Source organism: Taudactylus pleione, unplaced genomic scaffold (assembly GCF_031769625.1).
Source record: "Taudactylus pleione unplaced genomic scaffold, aTauple2 ptg001621l, whole genome shotgun sequence".
Classification (NCBI taxonomy): Eukaryota; Metazoa; Chordata; class Amphibia; order Anura; family Myobatrachidae; genus Taudactylus; species Taudactylus pleione.
This window is the reverse complement of record NW_028286018.1, coordinates 138,632-166,325: the sequence shown is the minus strand read 5'-3', so window position 1 is coordinate 166,325 and position 27,694 is coordinate 138,632. Positions and strand designations below refer to the sequence as shown.

At 47.1% G+C, this 27,694-nt stretch overlaps 1 protein-coding gene across 11 annotated transcripts in view; it reads left to right on the top strand.

Annotated features, from left to right (window-relative positions):
* Positions 1 to 495: 495 nt before the first annotated feature.
* Positions 496 to 27,694, top strand: part of WNK1 (WNK lysine deficient protein kinase 1) — a 111,568-nt gene continuing 84,369 nt past the window's right edge. For 6 of the 11 annotated variants that reach the window (XM_088464243.1, XM_088464239.1, XM_088464240.1 and 3 more), the window contains exon 1: positions 496 to 1,293. In XM_088464243.1, coding sequence (XP_088320369.1) covers positions 757 to 1,293 — 537 coding nt within the window. In that variant the 5' untranslated portion in view covers positions 496 to 756. The remainder of the gene's footprint in view (positions 1,294 to 27,694) is intronic. The other 5 variants (XM_088464244.1, XM_088464242.1, XM_088464249.1 and 2 more) reach the window with 3 other exon arrangements.

Here is a 27,694-nt window from a genome sequence, read left to right as displayed (position 1 = left end):
AGCATGGGGGCAGCTCTTTACCCCGGCTTCGGGGGCAGAAATGGTTAGCAGTATGTTTTATTTGGGTGACATGTTCAGTGTATGTACAGTATGGGGGGGGGGCGTTCCTAGCCATGACTGAGGCCTGACTCAGAAGCACCAGTACTATGGCTGCTGCAAGGCTTGCTCTGTAAGAGCCTGGTCTCAGTCTGTCAGCTTCAGCTAAACCTCCCTCTCTCACACAACAATGGGCCTCCTCCTCCTCCTCCCAGCCAGGACTACATTTCCCGGCACGCTCTGCGGCGAGCGATGACCTCACCCTCCCTCCCTCCCTCCCCCAGGGCAGGGATGGGTGCGGCGCATGCGCGCAGCCCTCGGGGCCCAGGAGGCAGGGCGCGGTGGGCGTGGCCTAACGCGTGGAGGGGCCCCGGACAGGCACAAACCAATCAGTGGGCGTGGAGGCGCACCCCTCTGTCACATGCGGGGGGGCGGGCCCAGGTTTGTTAGTAGGCGTGCCCGGCGGCAGAGGGGGGGGCGTGTCCCGCCGCTCTCCCAGTCAGTCAGTCAGTGATCGCCGCCGCCATTAGTGTGTGTGTGAGGGGGAAGCAGCCGCCGTCGCCGGTTCCCGCCCCGCACAGCCGCCGCCTCAGTCCCATGTCCGCGGCCCAGCATGGCCAGTGAGCTCCGGCCCTGGGAGCCGACTCACAGCCCGCTGCCCGCCCAGGGCCCCGACCCCAGGCCGCCCCGCTGACAGACCCCCCTTCCCCCGGCACCGCCATGTCCCTCGCCCCCCCGCCGCGGCCTTCCAATGGCTCCAGCTCGGACACGTCGCTGGCGGCCCCCCGGGAGGAGGCGGGGAGCCGGCCCGAGGAGTTCCTCCGCCGCCGCCGGCACACCATGGACAAGGACAAGGCCGAGCACCGCTTCTTCCGCCGCAGCGTCATCTGCGACTCCAACGCCACCGCCCTGGAGCTGCCCTCCGACCGCATCAGCATCGTGGGCTCCCCGCCCGAGTCCCAGGTCTGCCCGCTGCTGCCGCCGCCGCCGGCCGCGCTGCCGCCCCCCGAGGTGTGCGCCCCGGACAGCCCCGAGGTGAGCGCCCCGGCCGCGCTGCCCGCAGAGGCCCCCGAGCACCGGGTGACCCGGCCGCTGCCGGAGGAGGACACCGAGGAGCTGGAGACCAAGGCGGTGGGCTTCTCCCCCGACGGCCGCTTCCTCAAGTTCGACATAGAGATCGGCAGAGGCTCCTTCAAGACGGTGTACAAGGGGCTGGACACGGAGACCACGGTGGAGGTGGCCTGGTGCGAGCTGCAGGTGAGAGGCCGGGCACACGTGTCCGAGGGGGGGGGGGGGCACCGGTACACAGGGACATGTGCAGGGTCTCTATAGACGGGGGCAGTGATTTGCGGTCTGTACTCGGAGGGACACTCGGTCTGTACTGCATGCAGGGACAGTGACACGGTGGTGGTCTGTGGACAGTGACACGTGAAGTTGGTTGGGGGTCTGTGGAAGGTGACACGTGAAGTTGGTTGGGGGGGTCTGTGGATGGTGACACGTGAAGTTGGTTGGGGGGTCTGTGGACAGTGACACGTGAAGTTGGTTGGGGGGTCTGTGGATGGTGACACGTGAAGTTGGTTGGGGGGGGATCTGTGGACGGTGACACGGGAAGTTGGTTGGGGGGTCTGTGGACGGTGACACGTGAAGTTGGTTGGGGGGGGTCTGTGGATGGTGACACGTGAAGTTGGTTGGGGGGGGATCTGTGGACGGTGACACGGGAAGTTGGTTGGGGGGGGATCTGTGGACGGTGACACGGGAAGTTGGTTGGGGGGGGATCTGTGGACGGTGACACGGGAAGTTGGTTGGGGGGGGATCTGTGGACGGTGACACGGGAAGTTGGTTGGGGGGGGATCTGTGGACGGTGACACGGGAAGTTGGTTGGGGGGGGATCTGTGGACGGTGACACGGGAAGTTGGTTGGGGGGGGATCTGTGGACGGTGACACGGGAAGTTGGTTGGGGGGGGATCTGTGGACGGTGACACGGGAAGTTGGTTGGGGGGGGATCTGTGGACGGTGACACGGGAAGTTGGTTGGGGGGGGATCTGTGGACGGTGACACGGGAAGTTGGTTGGGGGGGGATCTGTGGACGGTGACACGGGAAGTTGGTTGGGGGGGGATCTGTGGACGGTGACACGGGAAGTTGGTTGGGGGGGGATCTGTGGACGGTGACACGGGAAGTTGGTTGGGGGGGGATCTGTGGACGGTGACACGGGAAGTTGGTTGGGGGGGGATCTGTGGACGGTGACACGGGAAGTTGGTGGGGGTTTACATGAAGACTGACATGTTGGGGGGGGTGTCTGTACGAGAGGCTTGTGGTGATCTGTACGCGAGGACAGCAACTTGTGTCTGTATGTGGGGATGGGGCCTGTATGTGGGGACAGCGCTCAGCTACCCTCTGTACACACAGCATAGTGACAGGAGTGGTTTCTGTGGTGCACGGAGAGATGATGGTGGGGTCTGTGGTGTGGTGCACGGAGATATGGCGGTGGGAGTGGGGTCTGTAGTGATCGGAGAGAAGATGATCGTCTCTGTGGAGTGATTCCATTACTTGCCGGGCTATGGTCTTACCTGGGTTATGTGATTGTCCTATGATAGCTGCATAGTTATGAATCATTTGTTTTTCTTTGGAGTTTTGTAGCTGTTACATTGTGACTAGTGCAGAGGTTCCCAAACTTTTTGGAATCACGGGCGCCCTGGTGTATCAGTATTGTTGTCATGGCACCCCCAAGCCAAAAGTTTTTTTTTATTGAGAAATTCAGAAACAAATGTGGTGAAGTAGTAAAGTGAAGTAAATTGTTCTCCCCTGTCATCCTTAGGGCGGAATTCAATTTTCTAGCCCCCCATCGCGCCCGACAGAGATATTCAATTGTTGCTTCTGTCGGGTGTGATCAGCTGCCAGCGCTCCGGTTTGTGGGTCTGTTTGTCCATATATTTACATTACATTGATCATAAAGACTTTGGTTTGATGCTGGACCACCAACCTGAGGCACCCCAGGGTGCCGCGGCACACAGTTTGGAAACCACTGGACTAGTGGCTGAACTGGATGTTTCTTTGTAAAGAGAGATGTCTTACCTGGGTATAGAAAGTGTCTGTCACTGTCACGCGGCTTAAAGGTATCATAACTTCCCTGGGGCAAACCTGTCACCTGACATCTACTTCAATGAATCCTCACTCATTACCATTGCCGGATACATTTTATTTACAGACAATCTTACATATTTGCTTATGCTCCCAATGCTGTGTTCCTCCTGTCAATCAATTGGTGAAAACTTTGCAGAAAACCAAACCTAATTATCAGCGATGCAAAGTGTTTCTTACATTTGATATTGTTGCACTGATGGCGTGTCACTTGGTCTCATTAGCGTGTTGGTTAGCGCAGCATTTGAGATGTCCTTTAAGGGGTGATGGACCCCGGTCAGGGTGATAATAGACATATTACATAGCTTGTGACACCTTTTTGTTTAAGAAGGGACCTTGAAAGTATTTTTGATGTGTGAGCACAACTGTGACTCAGAAACTACCGTGCAAAGTGCGAGCACACACAGCAATGATGTACTGTTACAATAAGAGACCTTGCAGTGTGATAGGAGATTCTAATTATGTCACGTTTGGCAGAGAGAATGTGATACTGCTTGTAAGTTCTGGGGGTAAGTCCCATAAGACCCGTCAGCTCGCTGTGGTTATTGTGGCCAGGTATAGTCTTTAGGACCTCTGCCATGTGGACTAAAATGACCACAGTGCAACACCACGTCTATTCACACACCATTTAATAGACTGAAACCAGGCCTTGCTCTTTTCTGGTGACTAATTCCTTTATGGTTTTGAATATGGCAGATTCCGGTCCGCAAGACCCTACAGTACATACGTCGCAGGCTGTGATGCAACTTGGCACGGACGTCGCTGCTAGTAATTCTAGCACTAGGTGGTTATTACGCTAATTGCAGCGTTCTCTATGTTAGTGCTCATGCTGGACTTTTATGTTTTTGTAATTGCTTGCTCTATATATAGTGCACTGGTACTGCCGCTGTTATAGGTGCATTAAAGTCTCTTACTGGTACAGTGATACAGCTGTAAATGTGTGCTAATGTATCTGACTGTAGTTTACAATCTGGCGGAGCCTCCATGCTAATGAATCATCATCCTGTGTAAGCATTGTGTAGCTATGTGCAGTAAAAGTCAGTTTCATGAATGCTTTTTTTTTTTTTTTTTTTTCTTCTCTCTGCCCCTATAACTGGTTAATGTTCCCCTTCCGTTTTTTTGGGGGTTTTTTTTGCGTTCTTCAAAAAAGTAAAAAATGCAACCGCTTCCCTCCCTGGCAGTTCTCCAGGATATTCCATGGTTTACTTAACTTGTTCACTGCTAGTGATTACCGGGGCTTTGTCCTCATGTGACATACATTGCATTCTAATGATGACAGCTTCGCTATTCTTACAATTCTTCTTACATAGTATTATGCAGGATGATCATTTTCCTTTTAGTGTTTTTGCACCCTCTAAAAAGAGCCGTCATCGAAACTTTGAAAAATTAGTTAATGTCTTTGTCATAGCAGGAAGGAAGTACTACATTACACTGCTTCTTAAAAATCAGCAACGAAAAGTCCGGTTGAGACCGTGGGCTAGATTTACTAAGCGGCGTCTTTTGCAGGCGGCTGCTTCCTGGCGGGTTTGAACCTGAAATTGAAAGCGGCACTAATAAAGTGCAAAGCGCGGTGCATTCTGATTTTTGTAGCTCTCCATTTTTAGTTTAGTTGCCCTTTAATGTTAAAGCATAATGTGTAATATACCTGCGGTAATTATTTGGCTGGGGTGGTCTAGCTGCCCACCTCTAGGAGAGCCCTTTCTCTTTCTCGTAATGTTAAACCTAAATGCCATTACTTCTGCCCTGATGTTGCGGTGAGATGTCTCCATCATGTTCTGTATAAGAAATGGTTATCCTTGTAAGAAATGACGTCTAGTGTTTATCTCTCTCTTCCAGAAATCACGTTGCGCTAATTTGCAACAGTCCCTGTTTTCCTTTAAGCAGATAATGAGTTGTGAGTTCAGTTAAAGATTTGTTTGTTATTCTCGCTAACCGTGTGATCTGTAATTCTTGGCCCACAGTGTTACCGTGATCCCGTGGCGCGTTACGTTTTCTACACAAGTGCGCAGTTCTTGTTTCATTTTATCTATCTTTCCTATTGATCTCTCCAAATAACTATTTTGTTTTATATGGCGTTTGCGATGCCCATCACATGGGTAAGGGGTGCGGGCCAATTTGCTCCCCCGGTTGTCTTATTATTGCCATTCCTCTGGCTGGACCTTTATAGGCCTCATGTGGCTACGTCCTATCTGGTTATTAGACCTTGGCACGTGGTACAGTGAGGTCTATTCACTTCAGCGCAATTTAAATGGCATCAGGGATAAGTTCCCGGAGCTGTTCAGTTGTCCCCATCGCGCCCTGCACTTAAGTCGGGAGATGCAGGTTACCGTGCCTTAATCTGGGTGTTTCATCGCGGTAACCTGTCTTCTCAGACTTAAATTCCAGCCGCTATGCTGTTAGCGCATACTCTAAGCCCGAAAACAGCATCGTGTCCCTGGTTTGGTTAGATTTCTGCTCGCACCACAGCAGGGGGTGAGCAGAAAACTTCTAGTCGAGGTTAACAGTGCAGTCTATTGAATAGCTCAGGGGATCTCATTCCCAGCGCTATGGAACATTGCGCTGCATTGAATCGGCCACGAACTGACTAGTAAGTGATATAAGGCAGGTTTGCTGATCTGACCTGTACAACCATTACATCATGACTTATCGCCGAGTGACCCTTGTGTAACATTGGCCGCTGTGGCCGATGTACAGGGGAAGGTGTGACCCACAAGAGGATCTGGAAGTGCTGCAGGAAGCGTGAACCTGTGTCCGTTTCCTCATTACTACAAGTGTTGATGAGGAGCTGAAACAATGAATGGAGGCATGACTAAGGGGCGCGCTTCCGGCATGTGTTATCAGTGGACGGAGAAGGGGTCTGTCGCACTGCCCTCAAATGTGTGTTGCGCCTGACCCTAGTACGTGAGTCAGTGGACAGAGAAGGGGGGTGGCTGACCCTCAGGTGTGTGTTTCGGGTCTGGCATTTGTCAGTGTAGGGCGGGTGTAACTCTCTGATTAGGCCCAAACACCATTTTCTGGAATTCCAGACTGATTACAGGACCCTGCTTTGTGTGGTCTATAGTGAGTATCTGCCTTTTCCTGTTTGTTGAACCAGGGTGGTATAATGCGGTTTCATTGTATGTCCTGCCTGAATGACATTGCTAACATTCCTGTGCTGCTGTTGAGGGATTGATGTTTATGGGGAAGATATCCGCTAAAATGATAAAGGGTTTGTACCGGTTCCCCCCCTCCCCTCTTGTCGTCTGTTACTGGTACATAGCTCTGGAAAAGTCCTGTGATTGAACCCTTAAAGGGGGAACTTCGTTACAAGCGATATGCCCCAGTTGTGTGCGCACGTCGTCCAATTACAGTGCTCCTGACACTGTGGGTTTTGCTTCCTTCTGCCCATTCTTCTAGAACCACTAACTTTTTTTTTTTTTAATTTGAAGGTAAAATACATCAGCTCTCTCCATTAGAGGGGACAAAAGACTGAAATTTCTGTCAGTTTGGGGCACAATTTGAAATATTCAGTGAGCGATAAATACTTCAGTAGCCAATTAACTTTCATATCTGTCTTTGACTGTGTGAGGAAACCAGACCCGGAGAAAAAGCCTAACGCTGGAGAGAATGTACAAACTCAGCACAGATGGTTTCCCGGTCCGAATCGCACCCAATGAGGGAGGCTGCTGTAGTGCTGCCTTTCATGGTTTTAACAGACGTAATGCCACCTTAGCGTGGTTTAAAGCAGCAAATATGACGCACACCATGTTAATGCACACTTTAACGACGGATCGGTCAGTAGACCGACCGCTGCCTGTGTGGCTGATATATATAAGTATACACACTTACCAATCACCCACATGATGTGTCTGACTTGACATCACAACTGGACGGACATTAAAATTTGCCCGCCTAGTTGTGATGTCCGTGTTGTGGGTCCCTGCAGGCAGTGTACAGGCAGCTGGCAGGTCGTCTGTACACACAGCCAGACATACAGTATATCTGCATCAACTGTGCTGCTGGGTTGACCTGATAGGTCAACCCAGCAGCATAGTTGTTCACAAGTATCGGGTGTACACACCCGCCAATGCGCTCGTGATATATCGTTTGCTTGAACGATATATCGACAAGTGAGTGCCCAGCTTTAAGTGATTGCAAGCTCTTGTGAGCAGGCCTCACCCCATCTATCAGCTGTGTATAGCCAAACAAATGAATAAGCCCTGCTCTCCTTAATGTTGAACAGCCGCTGTTGTCAGCGGCATTGCCGGCTGGGCTATATTATGTGTGCACTACATGTATGCATGGTGATTGTTCCGTTGTATCAGATGTGGGTCATGAATGTAGTGCATGACTTTTCTGTCAGGGAAGTGCGATCACCTATCCAATGCGGACTCCACAGATGATGTGGATAAAGTTTCATGCTGGCTTACACCAAAAATGTCTACAGGCTGCCCGGTTTCCAGTGTCTCGCAGGTTCTATTCATCCTGCCCAGGATTCCTAGAAAGTGAGGACCTTTGCATGACTGCTCCAGCATTACTGATGGTGGTAGGCGAAGGGGCTTTGCTAACTTTCTTTTTTTTTTTTTTTAGTCTGCTGTCCCCAAAGCAGTTGATTTAAAACGGCAATACAATTAATTGCAAAACCAGGCATGTTTTTGTTTTTAACCCTTGCCATCTTAAATTCTGCCTACAAAACCACAGAAAATCAGTGCCATTTAGTAACTATGTTCTTTAGTCTCCTATTGCAGCAAAATAACTTGCAGAAAAGGTGAGGGTAGGGTGCCTATCTTTCTGCGCAGTCTTATATCTCAAATGTGCTATCAACAGGCAGCATTAGGTTATCGAAGGCCTGAATGTTTATTCTTCTGCATGTGCCAGGGTCTGCGGAAGGTAGAACGAGAGGAACGTTGTATCTCTTGCATTGTACAGCTGCTCTGTTCTCACTATAAATAGACGTGTTGCATAGAGCTGCCTTCCTCTTATGGTTTGTGTTCAGCGGTGTTTTCTAGTTTCCGCACAAAGGCTTTGCTGCTATACAGGCCCCTTGTGAAATCTGCTCCATCTTCAGCTGGGTACACGCAATCATAGTACCTGCGAGCACGCTGCACGACCATGGCGTAGTGTGTACACACCTCATAGGGCTCGATTCGGTTCAACGTGAATTGAATAGCGCCGGGAAGGAGCCCCTGGAGCAATTCATTTCAGCGCGGTGTTAAGCCCGACTAATGATTTCTTCTCGCACCACTCCTGGGGTGTGAGCAGAAATCCGACAAAACTACAGTCGCGATGCTGTTTTCTGCCCTTAGCATTCTTCGACATAGCGTGCTGTATTCAATAGCTCCGGGAGCTCCTTCCGGCACTATTCAATCGTGCCCATAGTTTGATAAGTTGTGTGGTCACATCGTCCTTTCTGATGTGCTGCTCATCAGATGGGACAGTGCGACATAGGACATGGAGTCGGTGCATTAGCCATGTAACTATAGATCGTGTCAGTGGATCACGCAGTGTCTATGAGGACACAATCTATCGATACATTGTCGCGGCGCTGTATGTACAGATTGTTGCAGCGTGTGCTCAGCTTTGTCAGCTCCATGTCCAAGACTAGTACAGAAGCCCCTTCCTAGCCGCAATCCCCCAATTCACTTCTCTGGAGTTTTATTTACTTACCGTCAGAAAAGGGACTTTAGTTGGTTTTGGTTTAAAAGAGTTTTCTTTTGAAGAAATAAAAAAAAAAAAAAATCCTTTCCCTCTGTAGATTATGTGAATCTCTCTGACACTTGCTGTGACATCACTGACCATACTCCGGACCACAAGTTCCTGCAATTCTAATGCATGAAGATTCTTTTAGAGTCCCCTTCTTATTTATTTATATTTTTTTTTTTAGCTTTTTCAAACTTATTACAGTATTGGTCTGGTCAGGAATGGGGAATCATTTTGGTCTGGCCCTCTGAGCTCTTTTCTGCTAGCCTCATCTGGTTAGCAGGGTGCCTAGAATGGCACCCTGCAGCCAGAATCTATGCAGCAGTGCTACCTGGAGCGTACTTAGGACACTTCAGATGGTCACACCGCTGCCCTTACAGCTCCTGAGGATGGCCCGGGCATTGCTGTAATCACCGGCAATTGTGGCTCTGCCCCCCACGTGACGTCACACGGAGGGGGCGTGACGTGCTCTGGGCCCGTGAATAATGTTCTATATATCAAAATGGCCCTCTGCAGATAAAAGGTTTCCCCCACCCCTGGTCCAGGTTATGGCTTGCCTTCCGTGACACTCGTGCCCCATAATTCAATTTCTGCTTTCTCGCAGTCCTGTGTGTGAAAAAACACCTGTTCCAACACTTTTTTTTTTTTTTTTTTGTTTGTTTGTTTGTTTTTGGATCTCTGCTGCTTTTGTTGCAGAAGTCTGGTATCGATTTGGACAGGTCTAATTAAAAAAAAAAAAAAAAAATCATAGCTGACAAAGGTAAAACGGGAACACCTCTGTCCATTCAGTCTGTATGTACTGTGTGATTGCTGTTGAACCACATTGGTTTACTCGTTATAATTAAGTACCTAAATTAATAGAGGCGTTAGCGGCTTTAACTGTGGTTGGACTACAGTAGCACCATAGAGTATTGAAGCGCCAATGCTTTATCGATGCCTGCCGCACTGCAAAGTGATGTGGGGGAGAATAGTGCACAGTTTGATTTATTTTAGGTGCTCAGTAATTATTAATATGCAATAATTGGTTTTCTTGCGCTAGACTCTTAATACTCGCAGACTTTGCAGCGTTTTTCAGAATGGATCCAGTGATTTTTACTGTACTGTGTTCTTCTTAGTTGATATCTATGCTTGTGTAATGGTCCCTATAACTCTACAGTCTTGAGGGTCGATTCCAGTCGCCGCGAGGGTGATGAGTTGACACATATCTCGCCTCTGACTCAAGGGGGGCTATTCAGTTGTTCTATCGCGTCCGTTCTCCTGTCTATAGTGATTGTTTTTGGGAGCGCATGCCTTACCGCGCAAGTCGTGCCCAAATAGGGTTTCGCCGCGTAAAACTGCTAAACCCATCTAAAGTCCTGGCTAGTGTGCCCAAACAGCATTTTCTGCCTCCCAAATCATGAACGTATTGCACATTTTATGCTTTCCACCTCAGGACAGTGCAAGCGGAAATGTATTCACCTGCGGCTATTCGCGTCCGAACGGAGCAACAACTGTATTGCACTGTCGGGCGCCCATTAATCACAGCTGTGGATGAAAACAATTGAATTGCCCCCATGGATTTTCATGCACCGCACTATGGGGCTGCGAACAGGAATCATGGAGTCCGGAGCTACCGTAAGTGCGATATAGTGGCTACACTTGCTCACATGCACCAGCGAGATGAGTAATTGAATCTTAAATTGTCGCCTTGGCCCAGCATCATTGCACAAACAAATCTTTTATAGTACAAAAAAACACATGTACCAGAGTAACAAACGGAGGGAATTCCCAAATTCTAAGGATCCTCTCGGCCAAGTTGCATTGAGGTTTTCTGAAAATAAACAATACTGACCACTTGTAGTGGGTCCCAGGGGCTTAGCGGAACCATAACAAGTTCCTCCAATGGGCACTTCAAAGTGCTGTCAATAAATCATGTTCGTAAAAGAAACATGAAGAGGAAAGAAAATGCTTCCTTGTAACTTTGTTTGATTCCTGAAAATGGCCCATTATAATAGCTGGCACTGCCGGGAACGGTATAATGACCAGCAACTTCCTGCCATTGAATTAAGTCTCTTCCTTTGTGCTGCATGCCAGGGAAATTAAGCTCCTGTAAGTGCCACCTTCCATCGTATGCTTGGTCAGTCCACGTCGCGCCACAGCGACATGACAGTATGTGCACAAAGCCCGGTACTGTCTGATTGGTTAATTGCCGCTTCCTGTATGTTGGAGTTAAAGGTACGTTGCGCTGGTCAATGACTACTTCGGAGAACATACTCTTCTCTGAGCAGCTCTTTCTTTTGTTTGCAGCTAATTGGCGGAGCCTAGAGGTAGTCTCCATGCCACGCTTGGCTGGCCATAGATGGCATTTTTCCCGCTGCAGTCCGGTACCAGCAGATCACCCGACCCACCTTCACAATATACAGTATTTCTTCAGGGTTTCTCTCTAATGGTCAGTAAAAGGCATAGACCGAAATCCACTTGACACATTTGGCATTGACTCGAACGGGAGCAGTCCTCCCCATCTGCCAAAGTTAAATAATCCACCTTGAAGCCCCCTAGTAGCCAAATCATCTGTCAAAGATTTGGAGCTTTTACTATCGTGTGCCAAGCAACAAGGCTTGGCTTATTTTCCCCAAGGAGCTCTCTGCTGCTGCTTTGTGCCACTTCTATACACCTCATAAAGTTTTAAAGTGACCCAGATCTATATCTCGGACTTCCGCTTTCTGTGTTAAAGAGGATTTAATCATTTTTTTTATGTTGAGAATTAGTGTAATGATTTACTAGCCCCTTTTGGAAAAAAGCGTTATGTTTTTTTTTATTGCACACACTTTACAGTCCTGGCCGGAGAACATTGAGCAATTAGGAGAGGCCCTGCAGAGCTCCTGTAACACCCGGCTCCTGGGTGCTCCGGTGTCAGGGTTAAGCAATAGCTCCAGTGATGCAATTGGAGCTGAGAGGATCAGGCAGGCTGGCTTGTTACACAGTGCGGTGTTTGCTGAGGTCTCCTTACCCTTATTCCACAATCACAGATATGTCTCCCTGACCTTTTCAGCACTGGCAAAGTATTGGCTACGTGGTCACGTGGCCGTTGGTTACGCATGCCTGTGATTCATCCACTTACTGGCTCGTTTTTTTGTTCCAATATAGAATACAGAAGTACTGCTGTCAGCCTCATGTAATACTGCAATATGTAACGCATTAAAGCAGTCTCTTCACCTATCGCTGCTATCCTGTAGGTCGGACCTTCCTTTGTGTCTATTCCCACCCTAACCTTATTAATCTCTGCAATTTCATGTACAAACTTTTACTCTTAAGGGCTCAATTAGGGGCGAGTTGCTATATATAATCACACACGCACGCAACAGTAGCTGGCCTTGCTTGGGTTTTGTATGGGACTACGAACAAAAATCAGTGGCTCTGGAGCTACCCTAAGTTATGCATACAGTCGCACTTACTCACCCAGGCAAGTTAATTGAATCAACCCCCCCCCCCCCCCTAAGTGTTAAGTTCTGTTTTATAGTGCAGAACGTCTACAATACCCAGGAAATGCGGCGTGGATCTGGGAGAGGAATGTACATAGTCTTTCATCAAACAAATGTGACACACGCATGATACATTTCCCCAGGAATCCAGGTAGCATGGGAAAGCGCAGAGCCCAAGACCGGCCTCGCTGCAGCTTGCACAGACTTGTCAGCTGACACTGTTCCCACATGGCCTAATTGCTAAAGGAAAACCGGGGTATGGTGCTGCACCTACCAGTCTGTGCAGAGCGTTTTTGTACACAGTGGATCGGGCATATTGTGCTCCGTTCCCAGCTGCAGGTTAAATGACCAATCTGCTTTGGAGTGACTGATTCGAGGGATGTTGGTCGTTCCAAATTCCTACAAAACGGTCAGGATGGGGCGGTTCCACGTCATACCCCACAAATGACAAGTTTGCATACAATGGGCGGAATTCAATTGTTTTTATCCCCTATCGCGCCCGACGGAGCTATTCTATTCTTGCTCCTGTCGGGCTCGATCAGCTGCCAAGCGCTACATTTCAGCTCGCAGCCCCTGGGGGATGAGAGCTGAAATGTGCGAAAAGTGACATGTTTGGGCGCCCAAACATCACTTTTCGCGATCGCGCCCAGCACTTTCGTCGGGTTTAGCTGCTTTACGCGGCTAAACCTGACCTCTATGGGCGTGATCACGGCGAAGAACGGCAGCAATTGAATGGCGTCCCGCGATCTCCTGTCACTTTAGACGGGAGATCCGGACCGCGTAATCAATTCCGCCCAATGTAGAAACGTTTTTTTTTTTTTTTTCCTAGTAATTGGCCAGCTTTAATTTCTTATATAATGACTTAGACAATTGAATGTCTTTAGATCTGATCTCAGTGATTGGACCAAACGTGGCTCCATCCGATTACTCATACCCCTTTCAGACATCTCGAGATTCCCGGGAATTTGGCCTGCCTCAGCCAAATTCCCGGGTAGCCGCCTCTTCAACCGACCAGGGTTATTCCCGTGACTTAAATCCCGGGAAATTACCCTGCTTCTGTCTGAATGGTGCTACCCGGGAATTTACTACTCCCGGCAGCACCAAGCAGCTTTTACATGGAGTTGACAACGCAGAGCGTTCTATAGGACATTCAGCGCTGCTGCTCACCACCCCCAGCGCCGGCCGGCTGTGTACAGAGAACCCCAGCCGGACAGTGGGGCCACCCGCCGGTGGTTCTCTGCCACAGCGGGCCGCCCGCACTCCCGCTGGACCACCAATGAAATAAAAGAAATTAAAAAAAAATATAATAATAATATTAAGAAAAACTTCATTATGATTGTCCGGCAGCCAAATGATATCATCAGCCGGAGAGGGGACAGGTTAGGAGGAGCAGACTGCAGAGAAGAGGCAGGTAAGCAGACAAACCCTGCTCTTGTCTGAATGGTGCTACCCAGGAATTTCCTGGGTAGACACTTTAGTGTGAAAGGGGGATCTCGACCAAATTCCCGGGAATTTGCACAGGAGAAATTTCCCGGGTTGTATGTCTGAAAGGGGTATCAGTTACCAGATATGACAAACGTGACGTTTTAGGAATTGGTGCACTGAAAAAAACCGAAAACAAACAATAGCTGTGTTCTAACCTCTGCATTGTCACTTTCTAGTATCATTCTTCCTAGTGAAGAGGCGCCGGTTACCTAAAATGCTTCATCAGGTCGCTCGGTGCTCTGACCGCACTGACGTCAATATGGACGTAAGGATAGGTTAAAAAAACAACTTAAAAATAACTGCTAGTGTATAACAATTACCATTTGGATGGAATTTTGCGTGGACGCGAGTTATCCAGGCGTCTGAATGCCAGATTGATGTGACTGTGAATCTCAGTTACGCTGTGACCAGTTCATCTGAACCAGTGTTTTTCAATGTCCTTAAAGTAATACAATTTACAGATTTCTAAGAAAGCTTTGGCGAAAGCATTTGCTTTCTGTTAGCGATGAAAGCTACACTGTCAGGGCGGTTAGAATATCATCTCCGTAGATCTTCAATTGAACTCGCTCAGCTTAAAAGAAAACTTAATTTAATGTTCTTTTTTGTTTTTAATTCGCCTTGAGAACCACCAGGCACAATGGTTTGGATTGCCCTTCGTTGTACAGTGCTGGGTGAATGCTAGTTTTTGGGGTATTGTTTTTAGAGGCATCCAAATAGCTCATGCAATCGATTTTTAATGTCCCATCGGATGTGACGTGTACTTTGATCGATCCTGGGCCTTTCTGAACTTACGCAAAATCAGCCTATAGCTTTATTTATGGCACGATTCCAAATAGGAGCGTTATGTTTTCATCAGATGACTGTTCTTATCTTTAGAAGAAGTGCAGATAACACAGGGAGAGTCTCCTGGGAACTGTTCTCCCAGTTTAATATACCTGTCACTTCTACTCTGGGAGCTAGTGAGGTTATGGCCTTCGGTCATTGCTCTGTAATAGTTGCTGGCTAATGGCAACAGGGGCTTTGTAGTATGAGAAGTTTGACCTTTGTAGCCTCCCATAGTAGGTAATTGTGCTCACGTTTTGGCCACCTTTTAGGTCTGGCACGTTGCTGGAAATTTGAATATCTGCAGTATCTTGGCACAGCGTACCCCCTGCTGCTGCACAGTTTATCTCCATCTGTAGTTACACATCCAGGAAGGTCTGTGAAATCGGAGGAGTTGCTGAATGCACCAGGATCCTTTGTGCCAGGGTGAGGGAACGGCCATGTGCTAATCCTGTGTACACTGGCTTAGTGGTGCTTAGATTGTTATAGTTACAAGCCAGCAGGGGGTTGGCGATAAACAGATACAGGACGCTATATTCCTCCCCTTATGGCATGCTCTCTGCTGGTTCCCCTTATAAAGGCTCCTGTATACTTTGTGTGACAACTGCTCGAAGGAGTTGGCGATAAAGGGTGACTTGCGTCAAAGTACCCAAAGAACAGGCCCTTACTATACCAGAAATTGGATCAAATGTGGCACAGATGTCTTAACACAAAGGTAAAAGTTCTGGGCTCACTTAGGCCGCGGTACTAACGTCAGAAGAAAACTTCATACGCAGACATTTCCGCTTTCACAGTAACGCATTATTCCCGGTTCGCTGACTGATGCCTTGTTTTGTATTTTTTAAGGAAGGTGTCCAGTAACCACAAACTTTTATGAAGTTCCCCATCCATAACAGGGCTTGATGCATAGACTGTTATCCTGCTCAGTGCAATCTGTTACATGCTGCAGGTAAATGTTATACACAGGAAGTCTGGTGTGCACAGGCAAATATCTCCCCCTATACGGTATCTTTAGGTAATTCGCTCTGTAAGATGAGACTTTTCTGCTGCTGCTGGTTTTGTGCCACCCAGCTCACCTCCCACGTACAGTATTGGGTTTACTTCCCTCATAGTTACCAGAACAGTTCCCTATTCATGCGGACTACTGTATTGAAGGCCGTGGGACGCGTCTGTTCTGGGCGTGTATGCCTCCAGCCCAGAATGGGTTAAATGCATACACTGCGCAGTTCTATCCTTTTTTTTGTTTCGCACTGGGAGGATTTACGCTCCGAGCTTCATGTCCCCTCTGCAGCAGAGGCGTCTAGGTGCATGTGGCGGGCTCATGCAGGGGTTTGGGTCCCGCAAAATAAAACACTCATCGTGCGGTAGCACCGTGTTAGAATGTAACTGATCCGTAGAATGTGGCGAGCAGCCGACACGAAGACTGGACACAACATTCTCGTGGTTTTTTTTGTTTGTTTTTTTTTCTTCCTTTTAGTTTTCATGTGGGTGTAGGAATTTCAGAGACCCCTGTTAGAAAAAGCAGCATTTGGTATGTCACTTAGGACGGATACCAATAATATTTGGCAAGTCATTGGTGAATGCGCAAAACATTAAAGGGAAAAACTTATTTCTAATTTGGAGTTCACTTTACACTGACTATTTATGGGAAAGCTCCGTATACCTGCGGTGCGGATTGTTTTTTACTAAATTGCGCGGGAGTTACCTCGCTGCTGCGGGAATAGTAGTAATGGATCCCGGTTACCTGTGTAACGTGGATAGAAACACCACTATACACTAGTAAGAACAATTAATATGGCGGGTGCTGGTCAGGGTGTCCACAGCTGTAAAATAGAAATACTGTCCACGTTTTTGTGTCATTTTTCCCACGTGAAATCCTGATACACATTTAAAACACCCTAGTTTCATTCTCCTATAGTTAAATAGATAAAACAACTTCTTGTAATCCACGTCACAGCCTTTGTAGGAATATAGGTTCTTTATTGTTGGGAAAAAATAGATGGTACAATTTGCAGTTGAATAGCAGAATATTTTTAGCTTTACTAGTCGGATAACTTTTGCGCAGCTAACACACAGTAACTTTTTTGAGATTGCTTTATGTAAATGCATTGCTCTCATCTTGCAGCGTTCGTTACCGCTGAAGGTCCGATGGTAATCTGTCACAGCGCGTGAGCGCTCACCCCCGGATGGAAACAGAGCAGAACGGACTGAACAGTTTTTTTTTTTTGTTTTTTTTTCCGTATGTTTAAGCTCCGCTGTATATTTTTAATTTCCGCAACCAGTATCTGAGATAGAGCAGCGCTGTGATGGGATGAGTCTGAGAAATGTTCCACAGACCCCCCCCCCCCGCTCATCTTTAGCTCAGCCGTTATCCTGAGATGTATTTGTCTGCTGGGATTAACTGACGCTGGGAGGAATTATGGTTTGTAGATAAAAAACAGAAATATTTTCAGTAAGTCGTCTTCTCTCACACACAGCGGAAGCGTTAATGGTGGAACAAAGGACAGTTGTGTGTGTTTTTTTTTTTTTTTACCCTACTTATTGGAAATGCTGTGAATTTAAAAAAAAGTGATTTATCCCAGACCCGGTCATTTGCAGTGGTCGTGTTTGTGTCCTGACTAGATCTGCAAAGTTCTATCGATGACTTTCCCCCGAAAATCTTCATGTCGTTTGTAGAAGCTCACGATAATGCTGATTGCGGTTTGTCTGTCAACCCACGTGGCTCTAGTGTAAAATAGGTGACCGGGTAACTAACCGTTCCTGAAAAGGCACAGACCTGTCGTGATGACAGCTGGGGATCAAGGATGAAATAAGTGCCTGAGTTTTCAAGTACCTGTAGACACACTCGATAGTCCAATGCTTGAAGCTTTTAGACCAATATTCTTATCCTCCTTTTTTCATCTGAGTATTGACAGGACCGGAAGCTCTTTAGGTCCTAAACAATAGAGGTTTAGTACCTGTCTGAGCAGGTTTAAGGCATTGAAGTTTTTAAAGAAGTTTTCTGCTCCTCTCAATGGGAAAATCCATACCTGACCCAATCCGCCAAGTCATCGTATGAGGCCGGAAATTCCCGCGGCCCAACTTCGTGATTACCTCAACAGCTTAGAAGTTCTTGGCTCGTGCTAGATGTAATATTACTACTGACCAATGCTCCACGCTCCTGTGCTAGACTGAATGGCACCGCACCAAGTGTAGGTCAGTTGCTTAGTAGACTGATGAAGAACAGAGCCTTGTACCATGTCATTGCCTGACAGGTTTCTTATCTTGTAGTCTGGTGCTCCAGCCAGATAGCCGTCAGACCATAGGATGTGATTCAGAGACCAAACTTCCAGCGGTAGCACTGGACCGTTCTTCAAGACGGCGGATTTGTCATTTCGCTGCGATCGGACATGCTGGAGAAGCTGGCATTGTAAATGGCAGCCAGGACGGGAATTGCGCTACTAAATTTGTGTTATCAGAGCCCTACTGCCCAGCGAAGGCATTTCTGGTGTGTGGTAGCAGATCACAGACCGTACCAGTGGTTCCGAGGGCCTGGAAGATTTGCAGATTTTGTACATTCACAAGTACACGGCAGCGCAAGGAGAGATCCGCGTGTTTCTGCGCTGGCTGCAGACATTTGGCGTATTTTCTGTATAACATTTAAATGGAGGCTTTTGATCGATTTAATTAAGATAATAGAAGGCAGCGGGTACTGCAGTTCTTGGCGGTTTCAGCCCCCTCCCTAACCGACATTAGCCTCTGGTGACAACGCTGAACTGCTAACACATGTCCCCTAATGATAATCACATGGCTCAGCCGGGGAAATGTGCAATGTAAACATCAGCGGCACTGGAAGGGCGGAATGCCAGCCCTTATTAACCTGCTCCCGACTTGTGCCGTGTAATATAACCTCTACTTCAGAAGTGATCTCCCCCCCTCCTATAACTTATTAAGCAGGATTTAGTCTTTTAAGCCATTTGATTTCATTCCTGTATTTGCGATTTTATAAATGCAATAGAGGGCCATGCTTTACCCGAAGGGTTAACTCGCTTCCCGTCTATAGGATCCCCGAGACTCGCTCCCAGTTGTGTGTTGAGTGGATTATGAAGTGTTATTTTCAGGCGGCTGCATAATCCTGCAAGTATGCAGCGCAGTGCGTTAATGGGCCGCTCTGCACTGCTGGACGGGATTAGGTGTAATGTTCTGCAGAAAGTATGCAACGTTTTCTCCTCCTCTTCTACATCCTGGTATATTTGGTTTTCTCTCAATGTTGGCATGCCAAGGTCCTGTATATCAGGTGATGTAAAGAGACCGTATTTACAGATGAGGTATATTCCCCAGTGCTGGAGTTGGGTTTCCATCTTGAAGTCTTATTTAATAAATGGATACACCAGCTTTCATCCAGTGTTTCTCCGGTATTACGTCAGCGAGCGGATTTGGTTCAGTGCATTATATTGATCCAAGTCGGTTATTTGGTGCGTCTGTGTAGTGACAGTCGGGATGCCTTATTGGCGATGAGCGCTCCGCAATACATATCGCTTCACATTGTCGTGAAGAGATTTGCGCAATGTGTAAGCTGTCGCCGCCTCTGGTGTCTTACCTCTTGGCGTTTGCAGATTGAGCAGAGGTTTGTGCACTGGGCGGTGGTAGGCAGTTTGCTCGTGGTTTTTATTTTTTTTATATAGAAGTAGTGGATGTGCTTTATATATGTAATATCTGTGCCCCCTCTTTATGACCTAGAATGTAGATGGTTTCTCCTGTTACTTGGCCCCTACGGTTAGTAGTATTGTTAGTGCTGGATCAGATGATGTCTATTTGGAAGGATAGAAAACGTGATTTGGGTCGTTATACTATCAGGACAGCAAAGAATTTATACCATTCCCATCATTGGAACTGCGAAAGCCTGCCAAACCCAGTGGGTGAGGAGAGCCTGGGCCTTGCCAGTATATGCATTCTCTGCCCATTCTTGTGGTCTGGGAGCTTAGCTTGTGCCGCACACTCCTCCTTGCACCAGGAATCTGCTTTCAGGAATGTTGGGATTGCTGGAAACAGAGGTTGGAGGCGCGAGGCATCACCTCCTAGCCACGTGTTTGGCTCTCTGGGGTGGAGAGAACAATTCTTGCTCTGCCCTGGCTCCTGTGGGGCAGCTGGTGATCAAGGGGTCTATTTACTAAGCAGTGTTAGGAATCAGAGTGAAAAGTGATAAGGTGCCAGCCAATCAGCTCCTAACTGTCATCTTTCAAACACAGCCTGTGAGATGACAGGTGGGAGCCGATTGGCTGGCACCTTATCACTTTTCACTCTGTCTCCTAACACTGCTTAGTAAATAGACCCATGAATGTTCATTGTGGTGTCCACTACACTAGTGTTGGCTAACCTTGACACTCCAGCTGTTATGGAACTACATAACCCAGCATGCACTGCTACAGTTTTGCTATTAGGGCATGCTAAAACTGTGGCAGGGCATGCTGGGATATATAGTTCCACAACAGCTGGAGTGTCAAGGTTAGCCAACACTGCACTACACCTTTCCCCAGGCCCCTGATCCTCTGACTCTCTTACCCTATGCTTCATTGATGCTCAGTATCTGTTTGGAAGACTCTAGTATTATTCCATCACTGTTATTTTCTAGATTAATCCTATTTGGAAACCTCTTGATGGATTAGTATGTGCCCCCCGCTGCTTGCACATCACAGTGAAGCATTATTTATTGCTACTGATCTTTAATGTGATTTCTGAGGCGTCTGCAACCTGTTAATAAATCTCCTTTTACAGAGCAGGTTGGTGCCAAGATGGTTTTACGGAAAAATGCAGATAACTTATTAGGAGCACTAGGCTGATGTGCGTCTGCTGCAAACATGTTACCGGAATATTAAATACACTTCTCCCATGCTGACCTGCCGGTTATGGTTTACTTGCTACACGTAGTATAGAGTCACCTGTATGGTCGGAAGTTACCAGCTGCCATTTATACTGCACAAGGCCAGTTTCTGAACCTGCGATCCTGGCTCGTGAGCTATAGGGGCGAGGGGATCATATGGGGGTTTGGATAATGCACACCAGATTTTACAGTCTGCCGACCCTGTAGATTGGGGCATTTTTCCACTGTTGGTGCCAACATCGTACTCGTGAGGCCAGTGGTACATTTAGGTTTCACGTAGCAGCTTCACAAATGAAGCATCACACTTGCAAAAAACCAAAACAATACTGTATGTGACGAATGTTATTTTTGGAAGGCCTAGAACAGAAACAGTGGTGATCAGATATTATTGCCCAGTGGAAAATGTTACACGCTTCGGAAAGCAGGAACGTGTGTTTTTGTTTCTGGACCAGCAGGAGACGTTTGTGATAACCCATAGTAGTGTTACACACCCTAGCGCCCCACCTGCATTCCCATGTCGGGTGCCTCACGCCCTGTGTGTGTTGGACTTTGGAGGGTTCCTGTCCGGAATGCTGCCTGGGCACCCTTTGCCCCCTTGCCTAGACCTGCAGCCAAATGCAATCAGGGGAATTGCTTTAGTAGGAAGCAAAGGGCTGTAATGTAAGGCCACCCATGTCCCTGAGCAGAATGTCATAATCGCCAGTGAGTTTGAGCACATACAGGGCCCTCTGAGTAAGTGTGCGCTTCTCTGGAATCCATGCCATGAGCTTTGGGCTGTTTCTGCACACTTCTAGATGTAATATGATCTGCACGTTGGGGAGGGGAGGGGGGGGGGGGTGGATTTCTAATGATTTTTTAAAAAAAAGTTTTAGTACATTTTTTCCAGGCAATATATGTTAAGTCTGCTGCAGGGTTTATGTAACACAGGCCATCGGCAAATATCTGCACCAAGAAGGGGGTTAATCAAGACCTCTAGATAAAATGAAATGCGAGCTAGTTTTAATGTTGTCAGATCTTGTTTCTGCCTGATGGTTAGAGGGGGAATTATTTAAAAGGTTTAAAAATGAAAACAAAACATAAAAAAAAAAAAGTCGTTTATGTAACTGTGCTTATAGCAGCGCTTTCGTGTTACCTTTATCGTGCCATGTACAAAGAGGGGGCCCAAAGGACAGGCCGCTCACGCCTGCCGTGTGCATATTAAACCTGACGGCTCGCATAGGCCTTTCTTTATTTAAGTGTGGACGTAGGTATCGGACAGTGTTCCCCCCATTTAGATTCCTGCCCACATCACAAGCAGAGGGGCAGCGTTTCCCTGTGCACTGCTCGCTGCTTCTTCTGGGCGCAGGAAGCCCAATTGTCAGACCCCATTGTAGGTCACCGGCAGGAAGCGTTGCATGCACGGTTTGCGTTTTCTTATGTGTGAAGAGGATGTGGTCATCGTAAAATAAACTGCAAACAATTAACTTTTTTTTTTTTTCAAGGAAGCGTTCTAAATTTAGCTGCGCTTTGGTCTGTTCCTTTATGTTGCTGCTACAATTTGCGGAACACATTGTTACATTGTCATCACGTTGGCTGTTATGTAACAGCGTTTGATGCTATATCTACATAACATTGAGCTTTGGCAGGGCAGTGAGCCCTTGATGTCGGTGACCAATGATGTCTCTGCTTTTCCGTGGTTTGTCAGGCCGGTCTGTAATGGGCCACTGCTACTGAGAGACTAGAAAAACGGCTTAAATACTTAAAATGTATGGCCAGTTAGGCATCTGGTAATAATGCTGTCATGTTGATGGGCCTATTTTTATGTGGAGGCCTGGAGCTGTAGCTCCATCCGCCCCATTGTTAATCTGGCCCTGCCCTTAATAGAGCATTGGGCCTCTATTTGTGGCTAATCATGCGAGTGGTCAGCACATGCCTCCTGAAATACTCTGTACTGCTCTGGTCATTCAGATGAGCTGGATATTAAATATAATAAGCTTCTTGGACCCAAGTCATTTGAACTTTTAAAAACATTTGAGACCGGGGTATATGAAAAGGTTACAGCGAGCGCAACGCAGGGAAGGAGAACTTAGAAGATCTGATAAATTCTTACGCATTTCACATGTTCTCTGCTTTAGCTTGGAATGCAGAGCACTGAGCAGGGTTCCGCAATTAGCTGCGGATGATCGTACAGTAGTTCTGCTGCTTTTCACGAACATCAACCTGTTCGCTGGGATTTACTTGCCAGAGAGCCCAAGGTTTGAACTGGCTCCTTCTGTTGGGGTCTCCAGTAATCCTGTTCTTGTTAAGCACAGTTTTCTTTCTTAAGTTGCTGGATCCTCGCCGGATGAGAACATGTTCCTGTCCGAGTGCTCCCTCCCAGCTTCATGGCGACCCTCGTTACCTCTGTATAGACAATATAGGTGACGGGTGATATTCTCACTCATTATCTGACTGGTCAATAGTATGCTCTTAACTTTCAGTGTGAACGTAAACGATGTACATGCTAAACAGCAATGCTGGAGACGTGTATTAATGTGGTGTCCTGTATGCACATAAATCATTTGTACTATATATTCTTAATATAGCAGCTACATACCAGCATTGCACTAACACCTATTAAATACACAATAACCATGCAAATACATAGAGCCTCCTAGTCAGTGGCCAGGCTTTGCAATTGACAAATGTATGTATTACCAGTTATTTATATAAGACATACATAATATATTCAACAGCTCTTTATAGAGAGTATATAGACGCTCACATCAGTCCCTGTGCCGGTGGAGATAACCCTCTAATCTCTGGGACTCAAACTGAAGACCTATTTGTATGTATATGTGTGTACACCTTACTCTCTATATCAGTGTTTCCCAACCTCGGTCCTCAAGGCACACTAACAGTCCAGGTTTTAGTGCTATCCATGCTTGAGCACAGATGATTTAACCAAAATAACTGAGGTACTAATTAAGACACCTTTGCTTAAGTATGGCTATCCTTAAAACCTGGACTGTTAGTGTGCCTTGAGAACCGTGGTTGGGAACCCCTGCTCTATATCCGTCCCTTTTTGTGTCTATGGCCTTATCAGTCTTTCTCTCATTGCCTGTTCTATATACAGGAACACTACTTCTGAATGTATTAATAATAATTGGGTGAGTTAGCGCAATCTGCGTGTTGCAGCACAGTGAGGGCAGATTCTTTTACCTGGAGTAAACATGTCCGTTCAAGCAGTGGATGGACCCGTATGTTACCACTAACACAAACTTCATTACTTAGTCATCGTTTCACCTCAGTCCATCAGTGAATCTCCCGGCTCAGCCGGTTCTGGCGATGTGTGTTGGTGCGGTGACTTATTTCAGGATTACACTGAGCTGTGGCTTTACAGAGCTTTTCATTGAGTCATCGATTGGTGTATTAGTCCCGGGTGGACAATGCACCCAGGTGACCTGAACCTGGTCACTCCTCATCTGCTGGGGAGAATGATGCAGGTTCCCAGGTGTGTACAGCTTTAAGACACGGGCGCTCTTACAGCGACCAGAGGCGCATGTCTGCGTTCGCAATTACACGCTGCCGCCTCATAACCTGTGTCTGTGTAATAGATTTGATCGATTGTTGGTAAAATCTGTGTCTTATCGATCCCAGAAGATGACCCTGAAATGTTTTCATCTAGTTCTCGTAGTGATAGGGATTACGATGCGTATGGGAATTATGGCACAAAAATGGATGTTTTGTTTGTTCCTTTGACCTAGCTGGCAAAATATGTTCCCGGTGATGGCATTGATGGCCTTGGGCCATTAGGAGCTGGTCCTGTGGCTTCATCTTGCAGAACAGCCCCTAATACCTGCAGTATGGTTCTTGGTCCCGTCAATGACAGCTGAGCCGGGTAGATACTCGGTAAGAGGCCGCCACCAGTGATGATGAGGGTGCAGCATGGCCTGGTGCAATTCCCTGTTGGTTTCAAATCTGTTCATTTGATCAGAGGGATCAGAGTATGGATCCGCCGGTGTTTCCCCCCCATCACCTCCTCTGCAGATACACTGTGACAACCTTACGCGCATTGATGGTGTATATCCACCATTGTTATGTGAAAGAGGAGTAAAAGGGTCAATTTTCTGTAATCCTCTGTACAAACACTCAGTAATCCTCCGGATTGGTCTCATTGTGCTGGTGGAGCTGTCACTACAATATTCTATTACATTCTATGTACAGTTAGTACTTAGTCTCGTTCTCGCGCTCTCTCTCTGTATGTGTATACTGTATAGTGTGTGTGTGTGTGTGTGTGTGTGTGTATGTATAAATATATATATATATCTATATATTTATTATACTGTGCACTCCCTCTGCCCCCACCTCCTCCAAAACTAGCCACAACTTTAATATAGCCTTACCCCTACACATGGGCACTTTTGAAAGGTGCGTATAGAATATATGTACGTAATCTATAGTATCCCTTTTAGATCTGCTTTAGGGTTAATGGCCTTGTTTTCTGTGTTTCGCTGAGATTGTGACCCAGAATGTTCCCCGTGTACAGCGCCCGTCTGGCCCACAGACTGTGATTTCTGTCTCCCGTACTTCTGTAAACAGCCAATTATCTGCCTCCCAGCGGGGGAACTGCGCAATCAGGAGGCGGGATTTCCATGGGCTTCTATTGTCCAGAGGAATTTGCATCAGTTATTGAGCATTATTGGTGGCCTGTCCTATACATGACTGTCAGATAATCTCTGCCAGCCCTGTTTACTTCAGTGCTTTACCGATGTATAGCCATCATCTGTTCCGCTAACCATCCTATTCTTACGTGGCTTAATGTGTGTATAATAGTGTACATCTCCCTGTTACCTCCTGATTGGTGCAAAGATTTGCATGGTGAGAATGATGGAGCCATTGTGGTGGGGAGATACTGCTGGTTTATTATAAGGAGGTGTTTTCAGTGTCCATTCTGTGTCCAATCATTGTCATAGGAACAAGCTGAATGTCCTAGGTTTATGGTACCCGGGAGTTGAGCTGGGTAGAAATTCTGTTTTTATCAGCCTGATTTGCTGATTGTCAGCGGATCGGGCCGATAATCAAATAGTGCAGAGGTTCCCAAACTTTACAACCCAGGTTTTAAGCATATCCATGGTTTGGGCCCATATGAGTAAATCAAATTAGCTCAGGTACTAATTCATTTATCTGTGCTTAAGCAAGGATATCATTAGGACCTGGACTGCAGTAGTAGTAGGGGGGGGGGGGGGGAGAGAGATATAGCATTCATTGTTCAGAGTCTTGCCTATAGCAATGGTTCCTGCCCTTTTAAACTGGGACCAGCAACTCACGGTTCCAGTTAATTTCTCCTTAGATAGTGATTTATAGTAGCTGTGTGCTGAGGAGAGAGAATCCAGATTAGCTCTGCCCGATTACATTGTGTCATGCAACTGTGGTTGCTATGGTAATCACAGGACATTTAGCAAATTATAAATCATTAATTGTAGCTTGACCCTAAGCAATAGCAGCCAGTATGTGTCTAATGCACGTTACGCTGCCCGTACAACAGGCTTTTTGTTAGAAATGTTTCGCGTTAAATCCTTGATTTTAAAATCCTCTTTCAGCTCTTTAAGGATTGCACAGTGGGCTTAAATCAGACGGATATGTAAACTGTCCCTTTCCGGCCAGTGTGAGCCCTGGTTATATACGTCTTTATTACGATGAGCTTCTTGCTGCTGCAGGTTAGTGTCAGGACGTCCAGGATGGATATATAGCACACAATGCTGTGCCTTGGCTTCTGTCTCTATGGGTGTAGGAGGAGCAGCCAGAGTCTGGACACTGGGCAGGATCAGCATACATTCCTTGTTAGGCCCCTACACTCCTCCTTCACTGTATGTCTCCCTGTCAGAGTCACATATAGATGAATATCTCAGCAGCACAGCTGGTCTGGTCACTGCAAACGCTGTCACGCATCCTGTTTTGTCACGTGTAAAACCTCCGTGTATATAGGATACAGCGTCACTCTGGCACGGTGACAAAGCCTGGAAGGTTATGCATGTGTACAAATGGTAATATAGGAATCGCAGCCTGGCGTTGTGTGTGTGTGTGTGTATATATTTGTGTATTAGGAACAGTTACAAATCCACAAGTTCTTAATAGTTGGATCTATCTGTAATACTGTCCATACACTAGGCGATTTTTGACAGGCGATTGCACGATGACGACGTCGTTCTCGTACAATCGCTTGCAAATCGTCCGCAAATCGGGCAGTGAAATGTTAAAAGCGATCAGCGATGCGCCCGCTGGTCTTTTTCAATATCTCACCCGAATATGACGGTCAACCTGACGACCGCAGTCTGGTTGCCATGTTCGGGGATGATTGATCTGCATACACTGAACGCTTAGTGTATGCTGTTCACCCCTAGGGGGACGACAACTCGATTATGATGTCGTAATCGTGCCATCGTCCCCGCGTCTAGCAGTGGATGGGCAGCTTCAATATGTTGATCTAATGGTGCATACACACGGTCAGATCTGTCAGACGAACGATTTTACCAACGATTTCATGAACTACAATTGATATTTGACAGTATTAAAATTAATGAAAATCTGACTGCAAACACATCAGATGTCAGATATCGTTATCTGACAAACAGGAACGCGCATCGTTGCAGGGACACATGTCCGATTTTCTTTCAGATATGAACGATTTTTAAAATCGTTGTGTACAAATCTGAAGGAGAATCTGACCTTATGTATGCACCATAAGAATTTGTATGGTTTCCTGCACTTTCTGTCACAGCGCCCCCTACAGGCAACAGGTGAGAGATTCTATTTATATTAAAAGTTTACCCACCATCTCCAACTTCTGCTACAGTAAAGTAATACAAAGAATTCCATAATGCATGGGCTCCCTATGCAGCCACAGGTTATTACACAATTCTGTTACAGTTGCTTTATTTTCCCATGGTGCAGCCTCCGAGGACTTGGGGACCATGTAGGCCCTTCCCCACACAATACACATTACAGCGCATAAAATCTTCAAGCCACCAGTGACGGGAGACTGCCGACTATAGTCCCACGTGTCCAGCATAGGAATGATTCCGTCCCACAACTAGACCGTCAGGCCTGCCCTTATAATCTCTAGCAGTCAGTCCTAAACAGTCATTTCCTTTACAACTTCACAGACAGCCAGCGTTGGTCTCATACCCATTGGTGATTCATTTACATGAAATACACGCAAGCCCGACAGGAGCGTGCGCTCAATATGCGTTT